The 23,342-nt window shown below is 42.6% G+C and overlaps 1 protein-coding gene across 3 annotated transcripts; it reads left to right on the top strand.

Annotated features, from left to right (window-relative positions):
* The first annotated feature begins 556 nt into the window (after nt 1-556).
* On the top strand, nt 557-22,936 carry ALDH8A1 (aldehyde dehydrogenase 8 family member A1). 3 transcript variants are annotated; one of them, XM_038526064.1, is made up of 7 exons: nt 557-819; nt 4,447-4,594; nt 6,039-6,275; nt 7,930-8,079; nt 12,215-12,471; nt 16,085-16,246; nt 21,866-22,936. In XM_038526064.1, exons 1-7 carry the CDS (start codon nt 682-684, stop codon nt 22,316-22,318), a joined length of 1,545 nt encoding a protein of 514 aa, XP_038381992.1. In that variant the 5' UTR covers nt 557-681; the 3' UTR covers nt 22,319-22,936. The 3 variants fall into 3 exon arrangements, with proteins under 3 accessions (XP_038381992.1, XP_038381994.1, XP_038381993.1); XM_038526065.1 differs by having other exon boundaries at nt 561-819; nt 6,039-6,194; XM_038526066.1 differs by lacking the exon at nt 6,039-6,275 and having other exon boundaries at nt 559-819.
* The last annotated feature ends 406 nt before the right edge of the window (nt 22,937-23,342 follow it).

The raw sequence follows: 23,342 nt of genomic DNA, 5'->3' as shown, positions 1-23,342 counted from the left end.
CTGTGGCATAGCTGGGAGAGATGAGCTGCTGGTTTCCGGAGGGAGGACTGCTCACAGAGAAGGCAGCCACGATAAGGAGAAAGAGGCAACAGATGGAAAGAGGGAGTAAGTCTTCATCCCCTCTGTGGGGTCAGGGCAGTGATGTGTTGAGGAAAACACGTAATTTGGAGATAAACGGATTAATGTTCATCCCTTACTAACTGCAACTTTGGACAAATTAACTTCTTGGAGGCTCAGTTTCTCCTACAATACAGAGGATTTAATGACATTTACTTTATATAGGATTGTTGTGTAGGAATAAATGAGTAAACCCATGTCAAGGACTTGCTTCAGGGTCTGTTTGAGCAATACACAGTTTATAGTGTGAACCCAACGGAAGGAGATAACTCGGATGCCTTCTGACATTTCAAAGGGCCACAGACACATAAGCTGAATTAATTTACCATAGTACTATCCCTTTCTGATCATGTACTGGAAGTCTGTGAAATGTTCCAGAATCCTCTTCCCTCACGGTTTGGAGACTGGAGCACTCCTGAGTGTCAGGCCACCTCCCACTTTCACTGACTGGCAAATGAGGACGTTGGGGCTGGAGGTGAGGTTGGGCTAACTCAGGGTAGAGAAGGGTTCAGGGGGAACCTAACAGAAGAACTGCCAAGGAGAAAGACAGGAGTGGCCTCCGCCATGGCGGGAACAAATGCACTTATGACACTGGAGAACTTCATTAATGGGAAGTTTGTACCTTGTAACTCATATATTGATTCTTATGATCCGTCTACGGGAGAAGTGTACTGCCGAGTGCCAAACAGTGGAAAAGAAGAGGTGAGTGGGGCGCCTGGGTGGTGCAGTCGGCTGAGCACCCCTTGGTTTCGGCTCATGTGTGATCTCGGGGTCATGGCTCGAGCCCTGCAGTGGGCTGTGCTCAGTGCCGAATATGCTCAAAGCCCCTTTCTCCCCCACTCCCTCTCTTTCTCACAATGAAATAAATAAATCTTTTCAAAAGAGTGAGAGAGAGAGAGAGAGAGAGAGAGAGAGGTGAGTATATCCACTTAGGGAAGACTGAAATGTATTTCATGTGTTGATGAATTACACGTCTCTTACTTCTCTGGGAGCAAGGGAGTTGGGAAAAGGTGTAGAATTGTTAAACACTAGCCGAAGGAAGATCTGAGTTCTGGGAAGGTTTGCTTTGTAATGGGACTTTTAGGATGCAGGTTTCCCCTCATTATCCAAAGGGGGAGTGTTTGCATAAAGTGAAGAGTATCCTCCATTTTCAGAAAGTTCCTGTTATGCCACCTTGCTTTTGGGAAAGAAGTACGTAAGAATGGTAATGGCTTTTTTCATAAAGGTGAAAATCCTCTTTGTATTTTTGTTGTTGTTAGCAAAAATAGGTGCTGATATGAAAGCAAAGTGGCCTCACATGAACTTTGATATTTACACCTGGGGCAAAACCCAGACGGCTGTGAGCAGAAGCAAGTGATTTAATTTAGGCAGCCTGACACACGATGCATTTCTCAGACATTCCTTATTAGGGGGTCTAGTAAAAAATATTATTTGTTAAGACTGGTCAGTGTTTCTGCTTTCTTTTCGTTATCAAGTGTTACCTAACGTTGACACTATATTCATGGATTTCTTTAAAACAACAACAACAACAACTTGTTACTTCACTAAAACAAGCAAAAGTGAAAAACCCAGGGGTTTATTTTAGATTATCCTCTAATAATTCCTTATGTCTTTAAAATATCTAGTAAAGTAAAAGTGATCATTTGAATGATGAAATACAAAATCAAATTCCCATATATATTTGCTTTTAAACTTAACACCATCCCATCCTTTTTCTTAATCAAAGTGCTTAATGGCACAAACATTAAAATTGTTTAAGTGATGTGGAATTAATTTTATCTGAGAATTTTATAAAATGTTGGTGATATATGTGATTAGTTATCAATGATTGCACTGACAGTGTAAATGTGTCACCCAGTCACCCCCACATATTATTTTTTAAGGCACACAGAGCAAGATTATTTAAAAGATAATTGTAGCCTTCATATACAAATATTCATATATAAATAAGCCTTCATATATACTAAGCTATTATTTCTCTTTTGTTAATAATTTAAGCCTGTCTTGCATTAAAAGAAACCTTTAGACTTGTGGGTAAAAGTTAGCAAACATTGGCTAATCTGTTGGTTACCCTGTAACTCACAGTTTTGTTTCGAATGACGGGGAGGGATGTGGGAAATCCATCTTTCTGTTTAATAGCCCTCCTGGTCTCAGAGTGTTTTACAAACTGAAGTTAAAAATGACAAATATGATGAATGCACTTTGAAATATTTTCTACGGCTAATGGTTCATGGCTTTTCAGAAGATAGAATGATGGATGCATCTGCTAGCAGAGGAATAAATATTTTGGATTTCCCAGCAATTTAACTTGCAAATATCCTTTCTGATGATCCCCTAAGTCCCACTTTTTTCTGGCTTGAAAAATATCATCCACATTACAAACTATGTGCCCAATTCTTCAGAAAGTCTCTCAAAAAAAGTGCTGCTGGTGCTGCTAACAGGTTTTTCCCTGTGCTCCACATTACTAAGCTTTCTAACACAGATCACCTCTAATATGAATCGTTAACAACCTGCAAATAAAACGCCGTCATCATCGTTATTCCACAGACGACAGTGAGCTAACATTCTCATCTCTGATGCTTATATCAGTGGCCACACACACCACACACACCCTGCGTGCACACACTCACACACACACACGCACACACGGGACACACACACACACGTTCATGGTGGCATTTATATTGTAGCTTCGCAGTCATAAGCACAGGCCAGAGTCAGACTGCCTGGCTTCAAAGACAAACTGCACCACTTAGTACCTATGGTCTTGACTTAGAGCTGAATTTCCTTCCACCTCAGTCTCCTTACCTATAAAATGGGGATAACAATAATACCTACCTTATAGTGTTATTCTGAGGCTTAAACAGAGTGATATATGTAAAGCCCTTTGTGTTTAGTATTTAGTAAATGCTTTCTAGGTATTAGCTTTTGCTCATGTTACATTAACATGTATTCTGTATTACACAGACATAGGGCAACTTACAAAATATGACTAGACTTGATTTTTCTGTATAGCAAAAAGCTCAGATTTTACATGGACAACATCAGGAAGATTAGATTTTACACGGACCCTGGTAGGAAAGAGCCCTGCTCTTGTTGGCTGCCAGCAGGCCTCGAGGAGGCTGCAGTTCCTGGTGGAAGAGCACCACAGCCCATGTTATTCCTTCATCCTGTCTGCAAGTCTGCAGTAGAGACTCATCTTTGGAACCAAAAATACCACTTTTCCAGAAGTTAATAAGTAAGATCATTTTATCCTTTATTTAGCTCAGCTGGAAGTGATTCTGTTTACAAAGAAAACAAAGGAGGAGTGTTGATCAGATTTTGTGGGAGAGGACGGCTGAATTGTCAGATCACGTGATTCGAGAAAGCTGCTCAGGGTCCAGAAGCCTGTGGAAAAGGACTGTGAGGCTAGACCTGGGCCCAGGGGTGGGAGAAAGCCGTGAGTGATTATAAAGTCTTGTTCTGCATGTGAGAGGCAAGAGGGTTGAGACACAGGCTATGGATTTGCCATCTCTCGTAAAGATGTTCCTTAGACTTCGCCAGAGACTTATCTTGCCTTGAAAGAATTGGCCTTGCTCGAACCTTTCCATATATTGTTTCCTTTTGGATTTGCTCTAAAACCAGGTTTCCAATCTGTCCAAACACAGTTGCCCTCTTTTCCCACAGGGGCATCTTTCACTGGGCTGAGCCAGGCAGGGCGCAGGGACCATGGCTATGCCACAGCAAGCCAGCTCTGGCCTTGGGAGCCACAGAGATCTGGGTCTGAATCCTGACGCTGCCACTTGTTAGCTGTGTGACCTCTGCCAAATTACTTCAGTTCTCTGTGCCTTGATTTCCTCATCTGCAAAATAGGCATAGCCATAGTCATGGTACAGAATTTTAAAACAGGTTACTTGAAATAATTTGTATGTTTAGCCTACTCTTTTATTTATAAAGGTTAATTTATGATTAGTCATTGCAAGTGGAAATGACGATCTGAGGATATGATTTCAAATGAAATTTTAGATTTTGTCAGATAGGTTGCAGCTGGATAAAAGACTTAGAAATTCCACGCACCTAGATGAAGTTTTCTCTCTCATATGATATTCCAAAAAAATTCTATATTTTACATGATTGAAAACATGCATCTATTAAAATTCAAATAGCTTCGTTCTGATTGCTGCATCATCACGGAAATACCACTTTGCAGGTAACTCAGCACTCGGAAGCATTGGATATTTGAAATGAGGCAGAAAAAAATTATGTGTGTGTGGACCTGTGGATTCTGGATTCGTCCAACCTCAGGAGCAATAGTCTAAAGGCGACCCTCTCCTTTTTGCAACCTCAAAGATTGAAGCGGCGGTGGAGGCTGCCCGGGCAGCCTTTCCTGGCTGGTCTGCCCGGAGCCCCCAGGAGCGCTCGAAGGTGCTGTACCGGCTGGCCGACCTGTTGGAGCAGTCCCTGGAGGAGCTGGCCCAGGCGGAATCCAGAGACCAAGGTGAGGGCTGTGCTTTATGGAAAGTGCAGTATGATTACTCGGATGCTGGCGATTCATACCCTCATTCCAGTTGTCGGGTGACCTGGTGCCTCTTAACCACAATGGATGGGGACTCAGGGCACTTCCACAGTGGCCCTCCTGGGCCCATCAGGCTAGCCCACACCTGTGCCCCTCATGGAAGAGGTGGAGGTGGACAGAAAAAACACCCAGAAGGCTTGCAATTGGCTCACTTCTGTCCCATTCTGATGGCCTGAGCAGGCATGGCTGAGCCTAAGTTCCCAGGTCAAGGCAATAAATACGCTTTGTCCATTTGGTGGAAGGCACTGCAAAGGCTTTTGGCAAAGGGCGTGGATATGGGGAGAGAGGAAGAAGAGAGATGAGCATGCAATTCCCCACCAATTCTAGGTAGACCATTTCAAAGTGAAAGTAATTGAAGAACAGTTACAGTCAGGTTATTTAGAAAGAATCCAATTTGTCAGTATTGCACTCCCAACACAACTTCTAAATATATATATATATATATATATATATATATATATATATATATATATATATATATATATGAGAGAGGGAGAAAGAGAGAGAGAACACAAGCAGGGGGAGCATCAGAGGCAGGAAGCCTGAGGCAGGGCTCCACCCCAGGACCCCAGGATCGTGACCTGAGCTGAAAGCAGATACTTAACCAACTTATCCACCCAGGAGCCCACCACTTCCCAATTTTTAACTCCTTCCCAAAGGCCTGGGTAATGGGGTAAATGTCCATAAATCCTTGCAGTAATATCTGTTAGGAAAACCGGAGATCTTTTAGATGTTGTAAATCAGCTTAAAGTTAGGAAGCAGCCTGAGTCCAAGCCCTTAAGAAGAAGATGTTTCCTGCTGGTGCTGCTGGCCTCAGGGAGTGCCCCTAGGTCACCAAAGGCAACTAAGGAACAATCCAGAAAAGCTATGTTTCTCTTTGTGTTCATTCCAGGAGCTAGGACTTGGATGGGGCACGCAGGGAGTGAGCACAGAGTCTCCGCAGGGTCCCCTCAAGGGTTCTGCGCGTGCCCGTCTTCACGGCTCCACGCTGCGTGGGGGAGACATTTCCTGTACATCATCTGTTAGGCCGCGTGGTTTCGTCGCGTCTGCAGATAGAGCCGCCCTAGCCTCCGTCGCTAGGTGCAAAGCTTGGTGATTTTGAATCGAACGAGCTGCTGTGAGCAGAGTGGCTGGCATCTGGCCAAGTCATGGTAGCTGCGAACTGTTCAGTCCACGAAGCAAAGATGATTTCACTCTATTTTACCCCCCCCCCCCCACCTCCTCTTGTAACCACATACCCACTTATTTCCCAGTTTCCGTGAAAGCGCACTGCAGGCCCGGGCTGGCCGCCGCGAGCTGGGGCCGCCGTCCCGCCTCCACGGCCCCTGCGGGCGCGCTGACCAGGCTCCCGCCTGACTCCTTGCAGGGAAAACCGTCACACTGGCGAGAAGCATGGACATCCCCCGGGCGGTGCAGAACGTCCGGTTCTTCGCGTCGTCGGTCCTGCACCACACGTCGGAGTGCACGCAGGCGGACCCCGCGGGCTGTGTGCACTACACCGTGCGGGCGCCCGTGGGCATCGGTGGGTGCCGCCCGCACCGCGGAGCCGAGCCCCAGCCCGAGCCCGAGCCCGAGAGCGGACACCTCCCACCTGGGCTGAAAGTTAAGACGGCTTGTAGTTAAGAGCACGGCTTTGGGGAGCGTGCAGGGCCAGTTTCTTGACGTTTGCATCCTTCAGGAGTCTTATCTGAAAAAACGGGAGAACAGTTTGATTTCAGATTCGTCTATTTTAATGTGAATTAAATAAATTAGTAAAGGTAGGACACTTGGAACAGTCGATTGGTCCTGGCCGCTCTTTTGGAGGACATGAGCAATGACCCAAACACCACTAGATGTCACTGTTCCTCCAACCACCAAACACCCATGTTCCTTAGTTACGTTTTATGATAGGATAAAAGAAAATAAATGAAAAGGAAAGAAAATGGGTCATATTACCACTTTGGTCATTTGAATCCTTTGGAAATAATATTTTGAAGGAATTAGGAAAAGCTCAGACCTCCTTCTTAGAACTATGGTGATATATAATGCTGGAAAATATTCTCTTATCCTCTAAAGAAAAGATTTTCTAATGAGAAATACAATCATATAAAATAAATGTTTACTTTCACAGCATAGGTTTAAGGGAAGAGTATATAATAAGATGAATCCACTTACCTATTCATAAGGTAGATTTTGTGTGTGTGTGTGTGTGTGTGTGTGTGTGTGTGCGTGTGTGTCTTTTATGGTTGGAAACCTGGATGGTTTCAGAATATTGCATGGAGACAAGTTCTAGATGCTGTTTCTGTTATTTATTTAGCAATCCTATCTGGTCATGATACAAGTGAGAACCTAGAGAGAATTCTTTATTAAAAAGTCCTCTGGCTAGGGACACCTGGGTGGCTCAGTCAGTCAGGTGTCTGCCTTTCACTCAGGTCATGATCTCAGGGTCCAGGAACTGAGCCCTGCATTGGGCTGCTTGCTCAGCAGGGAGTCTGTTTCTCCCTCTTTCTCTGTCCCCTACTCATATTCTCTCTGTCTCTCTCTCAAATAAATACATACAATCTTTAAAAAAAATCCTCTGGCTAACCAAAATGGATTTTATAGTCCATACATCAAAATTCACTGGCTTTACTAACAGGACGGTCCCCACAGGGCAGACTCAGAACCCATTTGCTCTTATTTTACCAATAATTCTAAAAAACTTGAGATTTTATGTTTTAATCCACAATGGATTAGAAACAGTGATTAAAAAAAACTTACAAGAAATAGTAGCTAGACAGTTTGATGATGAAGGAGAGAGAAGTTTAAAAAGAAGGTAAAAGCCTAAAAATTTCAAAACTCACAGTAAACTATTGATTTATAGTGTTAAAAGGCACAGTTGCTTGCAATACATACGTTTTGGAGTTATTTCCCTGCAGTTGGCTACAAGTAAGCAAAGTTTGGGGCTTTATTATTATTTTTTAAGATTTTATTTATTTATTCATGACAGACACAGAGAGAGAGAGAGAGAGAGAGAGAGAGAGAGAGAGGCAGAGAGAGAAGCAGGCCCCATGCAGGGACCCGACGCAGGACTTGATCCCAGGTCTCCAGGACCACGCCCTGGGTCGAAGGCAGTGCTAAACTGCTGAGCCACCTGGGCTGCCCAAGTTTGGGGTTTTAGAAGAGTAAGCCTAAGTTTTATGCAGGGTGAAGGAATTCCACATTAATAAACCCAGTTTTGGCCAGTCTAGTTTGGGAGGCATGCCACTGGTGGCAGTGTTTCTGTCCTGCCCTTGTAGCTGGTCTGATCAGCCCCTGGAACTTGCCACTCTACTTGCTGACCTGGAAGGTGGCACCAGCCATCGCCGCTGGCAATACCGTGATAGCCAAGCCCAGCGAGCTGACTTCGGTGACTGCGTGGATGATGTGCAAGCTCCTGGAGAAAGCAGGTAAATTAGCTGTGGGTCTGGAGAGGCACAGGATTGGCTTTGGGGTTGCAAGTGTTGTGGGCTTTAGCCACCTCGGTGTCGCTGAAATCTTGTTTTGAATAGAATCTGCATAGAGCAAAATTGATTCCATTGACATCTTTGGTTTTCCTTTCTCTGATTCTTTTCTAAGAAATCCCCTTCATGTACAGGATTAGCTCACAGTTTTTCCTCTCTTCACCCCTGTATGTCTACTGCAGGAGCAGCTCCCCCAGCATGTGGTTGGCAGGCAGTAAGACCATAGCACAGTTGTTTGTTTGTTTGTTTGTTCATAGCGCAGTTTGAAATGACAGCAGACTTAAAGAACCCAATCAAATCAGACACTAGCCTGCTCCAGAGATTGTCTTCAATGGTCAAATTCAATTTTATATTTGAGCCACATGATAATCTTGATGAAAACAAGACTACTGTTAGGTACTTCTCTGGTTTGTTTGGTTATACAATACTCATGGAAATCACCATTTTCAAGAGAGTTGAATACACCTTCCTTAGATTTCCCTTCATTTGGAGCCACCCTGTGGAAGCTGATATGGTCTGGCTCTTTGTTCTCTTTGTGTCAGCAGCATGATGGTCACATTCAAGGTATGTTCCTAGTTACGTTCTGGGGTATAACTCTGCACAGTTGGCCACTGCACCAGGACCTGAGGGTGTCAGAAGACCCTAGCTTGTGACAAGAAAGCCCCTTGCTATTATTAGGTCCCTCAGCTCAGGTCTCGTACACACCCTGGGGTGGGATGACAGGTGGTGGTGGGACAGCCTGTTGGGTGTCTTCCTGCTTATCAGCCTCTGCTTGTGCATACCTCCTTCAAGCCCATGGAGAACGTAATGCTGAGCTCACCCATATCCATAAAGTAGGTGGTACTTCCCTCTCCTGGATACCTTATCTCTCTAAGCAAAAACATACATATTGGTTTCCAAGAAAGTTGGGCCAGTTCTTTACTCCAGGATTTAGATGGCAGGTTGAACTGTGTGGCCTGATGATCTAGTCTAGCTGCCCATTTCCCTTGTATTATATTGAGAGGAATGAGGCCTCCCAGCTTCAGTCTTTGGGATGACATTTATGCATGCCGTAGGCTTCTGGGGGGTTGGGTGTATGGTAGAAATGTGCCTACCTTTCCCATGCTCCACATGTCATTCCTTCCTTAAACGAGGGCCAGTGTTCTAATGCCATTCTTCGCAAAATTAAGTGCCTTATGTCTACAGAGTTCCAAGGCCTTTCTTCCCTATCTGTTGACTGTTGGTTCCCTTGAGTGGATATAAGTGGGGCCGATGCTCAGCTGTGATCCATGTTGGGGGAGGGCACACGTACAGGTAGGGTGGTGCCACAGAGCTGTGTTCCCAGAACCACTCTCTCTTGAAGTCAACCACTTCTTGACCTATGATGATTTCTTGTCCCTAAGCACTCTTCCCTTCCATACACCTAGAACCTGATCTGTGTGAGAGTTTTATGTTTCCATGTATTTGCACAGCATTAATCTTATTTCTTGTGAATGAATAAGCTTGTTATGTCAAGACGGTTCTTCTCTCCTTCCCTGCCTCTGCTTGGCTTTGTTAAACTTTCTTCCTCTGGCCGACATGGAGAGTGGATGGCTCAAATTGCACCTGTCTCGAGCCCTCAGTTTCTCCATTTGAATGAGAATCTGTAAGAGACTCTTTTAATATTGTAAGAAAAAGAAAGCTAAAATGATTTGTTGGTGCATTCTGGGTATTTAAAGGGCCAGTCTTTGAGTCCTGAGCATCCAGACTTCCTGTGAAGTAGAATCATTTTAAAAAAGTATATAGTGAGTACGTCTTTAACATTCTAGAATATTCATTTCTTCTTGAGGGGCACCAAATGTTTGCCCTCATTCCTGGAGTGTCCACTGAAAGTAGACTTCTGACCCCTCCTATTTTTGTTCTGCTCCATTGAAGCTTGTTGCCACCCTGGCACATCCTAGCGTTGGAGGAATGTTATGGCCCTTTTGTCCATTGGCCACCTAGTCTGAGTTGTAATGAATTACTCTTTGCCAATATAGTGGCTTCTTTCTTTGATAACCGGTACATCTTTTTTTTTTTTTTTTTTTTTTTTGATAACCGGTACATCTTAAGAATAGGGGGCAGATATCTCTAGAAAAATTTCATTCCTGTCTTGATCAAATTGCAAAGTGGTCCTGAAAATAATGGCCAGAAGGTAGCTCTTCACATATTAACACCAAAGTTCAAGGAAATGTGAAGCGCTGATGCAGTCGTAGAAGGCAGTTGGTGAAATGAACTCATTTTCCTGCGTGATAAGTGTGTGGTGTTTCTAAGTTTTCTTCACTCTTCTTTAAAATGCTGTTGTATACATTAGAAATGATTTGATCCATTTTTGCCTTCAGGATTTATAAAGCCCAGTAGTCCACCTTCTCTTGCCCCCAATCTGAAAATATCAGGCAAGTATTCACAGGCCCACTTGTAAGACCCCAGCCTGCAAATGCTGGGAAACTTGTCCTTGTTTCTCTCCCATAACTGCTGTGAGGGGCCCCTGTCCTGAGCCTCCTCTTTGACCCAACGCAGGGCTCAGCTGCTCTCACATGGTGCCTGGCCCTGGGGCTGTCTTCCATGGCAGTGACCCCGTGGTCCAGGATCGGTCCACACTGGGGTTGGGTGTATTCAGTAAGTGTGCAGTGTGCACCTGTGTGTAAAGGTGGGGCCACTAGAGGTGAAGCTCTGCCACCAGGAGCCATTGATTCTTCATACCTGTCTCTGAGGCTAACCTGAATGGGGTCTCGTTTGTCCCCTCAAGTGATCAGGCTAAGGCTCTGGCTCTGTGGGAGGGTGTTCTGGATAATAATGTATCTTCAAGAAGAACTTCTTATTTATTTTAAAAGCATATTCTGGAAGAGATAGTTTTAATCCAGTGGGGTGTGTTTCTATTAAGGAGAGACTGTCTAACCTGGACAGGGAAAGATATGAGGGGCGGGGAAACAGTTCAAAAGCCTTCCACATTGGAGGTTTTCTGCATCTTCTGTACTTCCAGGCTGAAGAAACATGGAAAATAAACTGAGCTACCTCCAGACAAACCTTAAGAGCTTCCCGGACACAACATATTTGCACATAGATTTTCTTTCTGGACTTACAAAGCTTTCCAGAGTCAAGGACCATTTCTGAATTGGATAATGTACATGAAGCACTCATTCATTCATTCATTCATTCATTCATTCACCTAAGTATTTGTTAACCATCTACACCCAGTTTTGCCTCCTAGGGGTTGCTATTTAACCTTACTTTGCCTCGGTTTGGGTGAGATGAGGATATCAATCTGACCTGCCTCATCCAGTTGCTGGGAGATCTAAATCACTTCCTGCGAAGATGGTCCCACAGTGAATGCAAGCTCTTATGGGTATTAATCTGTCTGGCAAACTAGGCCATGGCACAGGGAAGGCTGTGAGGAGCAAAACACAGACAGGACATTTCTGCCCTGAGATAGCGCACCTCCCGGTGATGGCTAGGCAATAAATAGGTACAGCCATAAACACATTAAAATAAAAAATACAAATGTAGGGCAGTAGGGTCTTGTGCTAGAAAATCTGGAGCATCTGTTTTTGGGTGTTCTTAATACTTTAAGGTAGTCCTAGAGTGTAATGATACATCCCTATCATGGGACAGAAGACCCTTAACTGAAGCTCACCTTCCTGGGGAAGCCCTCCCTCACTTCCCTGGGCCAAGACAGCCAATCTCTTATTCCCTCCACTTAACCTTTTCACACTGAATTGTGACTCCTGAACACCAACTTAGGGCAGGGCCCTCCTACCCTATGGGGCTTGACTTGCCTGAGGATATCTCTGTGTCTTCAGCCCCTGATGCCTAGTCAATATTATGGAATGGATTAATTAGAATATTCTCCTCTTAATTTTTCTAAGACAAAGCACCTGGAGAAATCCCACTTAGGGTGCTCTGCTATTAAACTAGAGACAGCCATAGAAGTCTACTCCTGCCCATGCAAGCTACTGGATTTTCAAGGAGAACCTGTGTGTAACCGGAAGTTCTCAACACACGGAGAATTACTATTATAATTTCTGTTACTGTTTCTGTATCTTAACCAGATATAGACCTGGATTCTGTTCTGTTTCCTGGACAGGTGTTCCACCAGGTGTGGTAAATATTGTGTTTGGAACGGGGCCCAGGGTAGGTGAGGCCCTGGTGGCCCATCCAGAGGTACCCCTAATTTCCTTCACGGGGAGTCAGCCCACAGCCGAGCGGATCATACATCTGAGTGCTCCCCACTGCAAGAAGCTCTCCCTGGAGCTGGGGGGCAAGAACCCTGCCATCATCTTTGAGGACGCCAACCTGGAGGAGTGTATTCCGACGACTGTCAAGTCCAGCTTTGCCAACCAGGTGTGTCCTTTGGGTCTGTTTGTTTTGTTTTTAGTTAGTTTATTTTTAAACTTTGTGACCCTGTCAGACTGGATCTGTTTCATCACAGTGCAAAGCCAGGAGTTAGTAGGTCAACTAGTAGTCAATAGTAGGTGCTATTTCAGTGAAAGGAGATTATTAAGTTGTGTTATTCTGTTGACTATCTGTTTTATCTCAATGCCAATCTGTGGTCTTGTAGAATCACAGCTCCTGTTCAGCAAGCTCCTCTTCTTGAGTTACACAGCTTTTATCAGGTACCAGCCATGGGCAAAATGATTGAATTTTTGCTTCTCCAAGCTTTTCCATCCCTTTACACATAGAGTTACCCCCATTCTCTTCTTGCTGTCTAAATGTTTTATCTCCAATAAATCTTGTGTTCCCCCAGGAGCATCCCAAATGCAGCACACACTTAGAAATAAATGCCTGAGCCAGTCTAGGGCACGTTTCTTATGTTGGAGTCATGGGCAACTTTGCATCTCCTCAAATTGTGTAGTAGATATTTTTTTGGAGGCCACAGTACTCAGCAGATTCTTGGAGACCAGGCATCCAAAGGCTTAGGAATGCTGACCCAGATAGACCAGACTGTAAGCATCACAAAGAGGCCATCTGTGTCTGCTTTGGGGCCACATTTGACCTTCAACACCCAGGACTAGGCCTAGGGTAGAGCAGGAGTGCACAAACACTGAATGATTTTCTCCAAAGGATCTGCTCTTTAAAAATTTTAGCAGTGAACAAAGAATTAACTAAAGAGCTAGAATTGGTATAGAAAGAAAGATAAGTGAAATGAGATATTTTTATTTAACTTGCTTAAGTTGTTGTAACCTTTTGAACTTTCATTTCTTTACCTATAAAATCATGGAAGCGATAATGATGCCTTCCAGTAGCAATTTTGTGAGTGTAGAATGAACACCGTTCTTGACAGTGGTTATTTTTGTGATCATTATAATTGTAATTATTTCTCTCATAGTAATTCTTAGAGAAAGTGGCTTCATTCTGTGTCTCTCTATATACCTCTATATATTTCTGGATCAATAGACTTACATTTTAGATTTTAGAAAATAGACTTGCAATTCTATGATACAGCTATTTTAATCATTAAAATAAACAAGTATCTGTGGTTCCTAGGTGTCTCAGTCAGTTAAGCATCTGCCTTTGGCTCAGGTCATGATCCCAGAGTCCCTCGGGATCTCTGCTCAGTGAGGAGCCTGCTTCTCCCTCTCCCTCTGCCCATCTCCCCTCCCCTGCTTGTACTCTCTCTCAAATAAATAAATAAAATCTTAAAAAAATAAAATAAACAAGTATCAAAACAAACAATTAAATCAAGCATTTTGGTGACTTAGTGATAACAAGGGGAGGGACAAGCTGTGGACTGAGAAACAGCTGAGGGGGCATTACATGAAAACTGCATGAAAGTAAACGCACTCTGATTGCCAAAATGGATTGTAGCTTCTTGGCTGCCAGAATTGTGCAAGAACATGACATTGCTGAGAGCCTTCCTCTTGAGGGGTATTTTAAATGTCAGTGGGGAAGAGGACAGGAGCCCAACTGGCTAATTCAAGATCACAGATTTTAGGCAAAACAGAGGGGCTGTTTTCTTTTTCCTTAACGCAGAGATGAGTCCCACATGGTGAGTTCTTCTTCCTCAGTTGAATATAACGGGCTCTTTTGAAACATCTCTATCGTGCGTGGTCTCCTTTGGCTCGGGGCACACACAGACTTAGACACGCTGTGAGACACAGAGGAAATGAATGTGGACTTCAACATCACTCAGACTGAAGTTGAAACTTCTCGTGCCTGGTGGCCTCGGGCTTATGTTTATTCAAAGCTCCATTTTCTAACTGTAAACTGGGAAAAGTTATACACCACAGAATTATTATGAGTTATAAGATAATATTGTAAGATAACTCATAATAATTAATGGTGCCTGGCACACAATAGGCACTCAATAACAATATTTCCCTTTTCTCATTTCCTCTAAAGTCGTGCCACTAGAGATCCTAGTATTACCTATGTTTTCCTGGCACTAAGTAATCGGGAAAACCCTGATTGGTTAACCCCTCAACTCTCTTTACCACACCCTCCCTCTCCACATGGCAGAGGGCACTTGTGTTTGCAGATTTCCCAAGCCAGATATGCTGATGATTCTAATGGTGATTCTGGTTGCAGAGAGAATTCTTTGTTTCAAACAGTGACTATTTAATTTGGACAATACACCTTTGCACAACTATCAAAATAATTAGAAATATTCTATCCTTAGGATTATTGTGGAGATCAAATATTCATGTGGTAAAAATATTATTTATGCAGATAGATACTTATCATACATACATAATGCTCTGAGATGTCTAGACTGTGGTTTGTAAATGATGGCATGCTATATTCAAATGATAGTGAAGATCATTTTTCACTCAGGCACCTGTTAGCACCTCTGCCCAGAACATCCAATATCTCTATTAGGCATCTGAATCTTGACCTGTGCAAAGCAGAACTCTTGATTTCTCTCCCTTTCCTTTCTGTACAATACCTTTCCTCTCCCTGCCTTGGCCTTGCCTTTCTGGGGAAGAAGGCTGCCATCTGCTCTGAGGCTCCATCAAAAACTTGGGACTCACCCTTGTTCTTACCTTCCCTTTTCCTTATATCTCACTAATCCATCAATCACTCCTGTTGGCTCAATTATTAAAATATATCCTGGAACTCAACACTTTCGCAGAGCATCAATACCAGTTTTCTTGCACCTTAGGGTCACACGTTCCTTTACGAATCTGGTGATGTCAGTAGATGCCTATCATGTTGTTCATCTCTGTTGTTCCCGCCCTGGTCCAAGCTACCTCCACTTATCTGGACTTCTGGAATACTCTCTTTACTCTGATCCCACTCCTTTCCTTTCTACTCTCTACACAGCTGCCAGAGTGATCATTTAACAATGTAAATCCCATCCTATCATCCAGCTGCTTGAAGCCTTCCATGGTCTTTTCATGATACCGGGAACAAGATGCAAACTCCTTGTGAGCCTCTGGGACTCAGCATGGACTGCCTTGCTCCTCACCCCCGGCCCTCATTTCCTACACTGCCTACCACCATTCCTGCCTCCACTCCTGGCCTCAGCCCTGCTTGGCTCCTGCCTTGCCTCACACACTGCACCACTGCAGGCTCACCCCTGCAGCAAACAGCCCTTCTACCCTGCCTGCTGAGAACTGCCTTCCTCCACATCTAGCCCAACTAGCTCCTTCACGACAATCGAGTGTCAATTCAAATACCCCCTCTTCACAAGAGCCTTCCAGGACTCCTTTTACTAAAAAGGAGTAAAAGTGGCACTTTTCCATTGATATTTATTCTCATCCTCTGCTTCATTTTTCTTGTATTGCTTTGGTCATGACCTGAAATTATATTATCGATTGAGCTCATGTACTTATGCTATTGCCTGACTTCCCCACAGGACTATGTGTTCCTTGTGGTGGGACTTTGTCTTGTTTATCTGTGTCTCCCATTGCCTAAACCGGAGCTTGGTAACTGGCAGATGCTCAGAATGCAGAGTGACCTATCCATGAAGGACTGTGTCTTGTCATTGTCCTCATGTGTCATTCTTGTTTGGCAGGGTGAAATCTGCCTCTGTACCAGCAGAATCTTTGTTCAGAGGAGCATCTATGAGGAATTTTTGGAGAAGTTTGTAGAAGCTACCAGAAGGTGGAAAGTTGGCATTCCCTCCGATCCATTGGCCAGCATGGGAGCTCTGATAAGTAAAGCTCATTTGGAGAAAGTAAGTAAATCTCTTCAATAGAAGTCTGGGGAGAAGCTCAGTGCAGAACATAGCATACTCTGTGTTTTGAAATGTTGTTAATTATGACCCTATTTTTTTTAATTGAAGTTCGATTGGCCAACATATAGTATGACACCCAGTGCTCATCGCATCAAGTGCCCTTCTCAGTGCCCGTCACCCAGTCACCCTCACCTCCCCTTCTGCAACCTGTTTTCATTTCCCAGAGTTAGGAGTCTCTCATGGTTTGTCTCCCTCTCTAATTTTTCCCACTCAGTTCCCCTTCTTTCCCTATAATCCCTTTCACTATTTTTTATATTCCCCGTATGAGCAAAACCATATGATGATTGTCCTTCTCCAATTGACTTACTTCACTCAGCATAATACCCTTCAGTTCCATCCATGTTGAAGCAAATGGTGGGTATTCATCCTTTCTGATGACTGAGTAATATTCCATTGTATATATAGACCACATCTTTTTTTATCCATTCATCTGTTGAAGGACATCAAGGCTCCTTCCACAGTTTGGCTATTGTGGATATTGCTGATATGAACATTGGGGTGCAGGTGTCCTGGCATTTCACTGCCATCTGTATCTTTGGGGTAAATACCCAGTAGTGCAGTTTCTGGGTTGTAAGAATTATGACCCTATTCTTAAAAAAATTCTGACCTATAGGTCTCTGGATACAGAGTCTACAAATGTTCGATATGAATACACAAATGTAGTTCAGGTTAAAACAGCATCTACATGGAATGAATGAATTTGAGAAGTCAGCATGGAGATGCCATTGAGAGTGAGGAAGATAAATTTCAAAACATAAGGATCAGCTCATAAGAATGATGTGAACTCAAGGTGGCAGGAATTTCCATAGATAAAGGTTCCCAGTGGAAAGGGTTCTGCCCGTGGCTTACAGAAGTTAGAATTCTGGACATGCCAGGATGCATGATCTAAATTATGTGGTCCTTAAGTGGGTGGGGCTAGTGATAGTCTACATGGGAGAAGTTGTTGATGGTCTCTGGCTGATTTATGGAAATTAGGTCTTTAAGGTCATTTTAATATATCACCTGATGTGACTCTCAAAATAAGTCATAGGATTTTGGAGCTGGAGGACCTTGTCTTCAGCTGTGGTAACTGAGACCACCAAGGAAAATATGCTCCTGCCAGTCAGCCAGTGAGGGACAGAGCCTTGACTGAAGTCTGTAGACATCTTTGATACTGCACACATTTAGCAGATTAACACATTTTAACTTTGACCTTTACAACATTGTGGAACACAGATGCTCTTAAGCGGTGGGAGTAGTAGCTTGATGGTTTCTTCTTATTCCTTCTGTTTTCTCAGTGAACTAGGAAGCAGGGTGAGGAGGGGAAAAGATGCTGAGGGTTCAAAAGGGAGGGGAGGGTGTGAAACAGTCCTGTAGGACATCGGGAGGGATTCTCACATTTCTAGCATTGTAGCCACAGAAGCTGTGGACAAAAGCCAAGAATCCTAATAGATCTAAAACACAAATGATATTTCTTTTTTTTTTTTTAAGAGTTGAATCATTGATGAAGTTTTAGGCCTGGTGTCAACCTCCCCCTCACATATCTTAGTCCAGAACTGCCATCTTCTATGAAACTACATTTTGCTGGAAGGACAAGCATTTATTTAACACATTGGTTGGACTTTGTTTTCTTACTATATCATTTCAGTGTAGTATCCTTAGGTGCCGTGAATAATTCTGAAAAGGATGAAGCTTACAGTTACTAGTTTTTTTCTGACCACATTCAAACATAAGCCCATATTTATCTTCCAAACAGAAGTTTTTAAAACTCCCATATAGTCTTACCATCATATGCTTTCTATCTCAGTCAAATAACTAAGAAAAGAAATAAAATTTCTATTTTGGAATAACTTAAGATGTATAGAAAAATCTCAAAGATAAGGCAGAGAGTTTCTATATCCACTCATGCAGCTTTCCCTTTTGTTAACATCTTCCATGTCCACAATACAATTGTCCACAGTAAGAAACCCACATTAGCACATTACTATGAACCAAACTGTAGACTTTTCAATCAACTTCTCGTGACTTTCTACTTGATCCTTATAGAAAATAATCTTTTCAGCCACTTCCTTATTAAAATAAATTACAGTTAATTACTCTGCACTCATCTCAGAAAGCTCCATGGCTCTACTGCTTTTAAGAAGAAAGACTTTGTACACACAGTTAAACATTTAGAAATAGTTTTCTATCATTGGCCAATTTATTTTATTTTTAGTTTTCTAGGGAAGAGCACTAACAATGGTATTCCCATTTCTTCACCACAGATACATCTGCTGTGATGTATGGAGCTCTCTTGTTTCTGGTTCTACATATGGACCCCTCCTACCTAGAATAGAATAGAGTACCTCTCAGGCAGACTTCCATTTCCTCTCTTATGTGAAGCCACAGGGTAATCCTGCTGAGGTTCAAAGGGTTCCTCAACATCTGCCATCCTCATTGCTCCATCCTGAGCATGTGTGCCTAGATGTAAGGAGTCATGGCTCCCCCCAGCAACATCTCCCATCAGGTGGACCCACAATGGGGGGCTTTCAGATCAATGCTTGTGAGAAGGCCTGGGGTGTCTCTGCCCTTGAGAGAGAGCTAATGGAAGCAGCAAGGGAAGTGTAAATGTGGCCTTTTCAGTGGAATTCTTTTCAGTTTGGTATGCTAAACCCTCTGGGATCAAAGAAGGAGTGGACAGGGTCCACTGGTGGTCATCTTTCCTTGCCCAAAACAGAAAGTTTTGGGAGTGCAAACCAAGGGGGGTCTGGATGCCATCTTTGTATTCCACTTCTCTTCTGCCATTTGTCTATGTCTTCTCTGAATCAAATTAGCCCTGTAGAGTCCATCCTACTTCTTACTTACTTTGTGTCCATCTTCTGTGTGGTTGTCACAATAGATAGTGATGCAGTAACAGAAGAATCCAATTGGAATATGTAGAAGCTGTTCTGTAATGGCAAAGCACTCAGAAACTCATGGACATGCAGCGTGCTCCTAAGTGGATGTGTGACTTGTCTGCCTCCCAGTGATGTAGGCGACTGTCCTCAAGGAGTGAAGAAAAGGCTCTCTCCCTGTTTCACAGGGTTATTTTTTGGTTTTATTCTTTTTTTATTTTTACCCTCTCACATTTTTTTCCACTTGCTGTCTGGAGAATCTGGCTATATGCCAGCCTGCCCAAAGATATAGGTAATTGGAGATGGAAATCTTGAGTGTGGACAGTGAGGCTGGCGGAAGCAATGGGGAAATTCACAGGTGCATTCCCCAATAGGGCCAGGCCTCAGGCCTAACAAAGGTCCACTTTTGCAGTTTGCTGTCTTCTTTTGTCAGTTTAAAAAAAACCTTGATGTGTAGGGTAGGAGCAGTTCTGAAGTCTCCTAGCTGGGAAGCATCAGATCTATGGTTTGTTATACCATTACCTCCTTCACCAATAGCACCAGTAGTGACAGGCATTCAGAAGACTTACTGCATTCCAGGTATTATGCTAAATATTTTACATACATTTTATCTAATCTTATGAATAGGTGGGGACGTTAATACCATTTTTCAGAGGGGAAACTGAGCATTTAAAAATCTTCAGCAAGAAAGAAGAGGCCCTGGGATTTGAACACTTGCACTCCCCAGCCCATCCATCTGACCTCCATCCTCTGATTTTATGTGCAAAGCTACCAAGTGCTAACTCCTTTATGCTCTCAAAAAAAAAGTTTTATAATAATAATTTATTACGTTTTATGGCATATTACCAGTCACAACATTTTCTTTGTTTAGATTTTCCTGAAAATCTCAGTTCTTGAGCCACTAATGTAGATATCATTCTATCATCCAGTGATACTTTCTCCAGGAAATAAATTTTAGTGTGAATCATCTTATATATGAAAAATTTTGAAAAGTTCACAATTTGAAAACTAATACTTTCCTCCATATTTTATTATCCAAGAGCCTCTAAGAGAGGATTATGAAATTCTATGTAGACGAGATGATCTAAAGCTGCTCCATGTTTGAATCGTGGACATAAGTTCTGGTCCTCTGTGCAGCAGGTGCCCCTGGAGTCTTTGCCTCAACTTCCCCTGTTTATGCATTATGCTGCCTTTGGCATCTTTTAATTATATGAATGGGTTGTTTCAAGAGGATCAAGAGAATAGGGGAAAGAGAAGTCCAGACCTAATTTAATCTCTACCCACAAACTAAACTACGGCTTTTCTGGGAGACGTTTGAGGTCATTGCGTGTGTGGGGGGGAAATGGGTAGCAGAGAGGAATACAGAGCTGTTCCAAGTATTCTATTTTTTAAAAGTCTTTGACTTCATGGCTTATTAACTTCTATAAACTAGAGCAAAATTAATAATAAAACAACATTACTTATTATATTTTTAATAATAAAACAACATTACTTTTTAATTTTTACATGGCAAACACATAGCTCTACATTGAATATAGTTGTACAATAGAGTAATAATCTAATACTGGAGCAGGATGCTCAGATAAATATGTGATAAGTAGGAATCCAAAATATGACTTCAAAATTTTACCCTGCCTTTGGTGTACTGCTTAACTGTTGTCCTATACTTTTAATTTGGGGGATTGCTTTTCTACTTGTCCCATGTTTATAATACCCCTCGGGGGTAGGATAATGTATCATTGTGACTGCAATGAAATTTCGATATATAAACATTACATATTATTTTATAATGAGTCATTTCTACAACCATTGTGTTTTTTTAAAGATAAACATAGCTGAATGTTTCCTTTTTTTTTTTTTAAAGATTTTATTTATTTATGAGAGACACACGGAGAGAGAGGCAGAGACACAGGCAGAGAGAGAAGCACGCTCCCCATGGGGAGCCCCATGTGGGACTCGATCCCAGGTCTCCAGGATCACACCCTGGGCCAAAGGTGGCACTAAACCGCTGAGCCACCCGGGCTGCCTACAACCATTGTTAATTAATATCTGCCATTGTCTTCAAGTCACCGGGTTTACATATTACATAGTTTATTTTCCATTATAGTCAGCTATACTATATTACCTAGATGTATTTTCAGAATATAATCAATAATGAGACCAGAAGTTAGAGATTATTTGTTCTGGAAGCCTAGCTTTTGAAGAGCATCTTGGTCTTTCATAAAATCTATACATCATTCAACTTCCCATATTCTGCAATGGACAAAGCTCCCTCTTACCCCAAGTGAGTAACTGTTCTTTTGTGTATTTAATGACTGAATAAACCTGAGTGTGAATTCTAGCTTTCCTGTTTATTAGTTGTATGAACCATCTATCCTTTCTTAGGCTCAATTTTATCATCAGTAAATAAGAGATAATGACATATGTAATAGAGTTTTGAGAGACTTAAATGAGAATGTATGAAAAGCATTTATGTACATGTCTGGGACTTAGACAGTAAATAAATTAGTCCCCTCTTCTTACGTTTGAAGGCTGAATGCCCAAATGATGGTCAGTCCTCAGGGTTAGCAGCTGAGCAATAAGATAATCAACTTTATATTTCTTAGCAATGACCTTTCCTAGATGATTCAAAAATACTGTATTTTCTGCTGCTTTGTGTCAATTCAAATGGTAAAATGTTGCTAATCAGAGTTTTTCCCCCACCCAGGTCAGAAGTTACATCAAGAAAGCCCGTTCGGAAGGGGCCCAAATTCTGTGTGGTGAGGGGGTAGATACATTGAGTCTCCCCGCCAAGAATCAAGGAGGATACTTTATGCTTCCCACAGTGATAACACACATTAAGGATGAATCTTGCTGCATGAAGGAAGAGATATTTGGTCCAGTGACATGTGTCGTCCCCTTTGATAGTGAAGAGGAAGTGATTCAAAGAGCCAACAGCGTTAAATATGGGCTGGCAGCAACAGTGTGGTCATGCAACGTAGGCCGTGTTCACAGGGTAGCTAAGAAGTTGCAGTCAGGCTTGGTCTGGACCAACTGCTGGCTCATCAGAGAGCTGAACCTCCCTTTTGGGGGGATGAAGAGCTCTGGGGTGGGTAGAGAAGGAGGCAAGGACTCTTATGAATTTTTCACTGAAGTCAAAACCATCACCATTAAACACTGATCTTGGCCAGTAGAGAAGCTGTTATGGTCAATGCTTGGCTGTAGACTCAGTCATCCAGTGCAGTGAGCAGATATACCAGCATAAATTCCAGCCACAACTTGGCACAGCAGGTTTTCTCTACCTTCTCCTCAGTAATTAGTACTTTAATTTGCTGTCAAAGAGAGGCTATGTTCACTATGGAGTCAAAGAAGAGAAGACTTCTGAACAGGGAGGCACAGAAAGGAAGCCAAGTAATTGTCAGGCTCCTTGTCTGTTGTGTCTTCACTTTTTGTTTTCATCATTTTGACTGAATTCTTGGAAATTTACAGATAATTTTTTTCATGTTTAAGTATATATACATATGCACATATACATATATATGTAAATGATGATAAACATAACATGGAATTTGTCAGAGCAGGCATATATGGTAGCTCCCACTAAATATATCTAAACAAGAACAAAGAAAAATAAAATAATGTCTACTTTTGGAGGGAAATTGAAGCAAGAAGAGGAAATAGTTTGATCCATTTCTACTATGGGGTCTAATCAATGCCAATTCTTCGTGTCTGTATCTCATGAGACAACCTATAAATCCTAAAAGAATAAATGTTAAGTTTAGGGGCTGAATATAGCATATATCTTCTTGAATTATCCTTTATTCCTCTTTATCTTTATCCTCTTAGGGTATGGACTTTATACAACGTAATCAAGGTATTTCTAATGGCTTTTTCTGGATCCCCTAATGATGAGAGGAGAAAACTGAGATTTACAGAGATTAAAGTAGAATGATCATGGTCACATGAATGGTATGGGGCAGAGGAAGGATTTGAACCCAGAGCTGGCTCTCAGTCTCCACAGCCGTGATCTCTGACCATCTCACACTTCGCCTTGAGTTTTGCTCCAGAAGCAGCCACACACATGGTTCATGGAACACATTGTGTTGGGTCTGCTCTCTATGTCTCCCTCTCTCTCCCCCTCTCCCCTGCCCCATGCAGTCGTGAGACCCAGGAACTCCTCAGGCACAACACTTCCTACACCAACT

The sequence above is a fragment of the Canis lupus genome, chromosome 1 (genome assembly GCF_011100685.1).
Source record: "Canis lupus familiaris isolate Mischka breed German Shepherd chromosome 1, alternate assembly UU_Cfam_GSD_1.0, whole genome shotgun sequence".
NCBI lineage: Eukaryota > Metazoa > Chordata > Mammalia > Carnivora > Canidae > Canis > Canis lupus.
This window is presented reverse-complemented; position numbering and strand designations above follow the sequence as displayed.

Coding starts and splice junctions, on each gene's coding strand:
- ALDH8A1 (XM_038526064.1), top strand. CDS start 682: ATGGCGGGAACAAATGCACTTATGACACTGGAGAACTTCATTAATGGG. Junction 820..4,446: donor CAAACAGTGGAAAAGAAGAG/GTGAGTGGGGCG, acceptor GCAACCTCAAAG/ATTGAAGCGGCGGTGGAGGC. Junction 6,276..7,929: donor CCTCCCACCTGGGCTGAAAG/TTAAGACGGCTT, acceptor CTGCCCTTGTAG/CTGGTCTGATCAGCCCCTGG.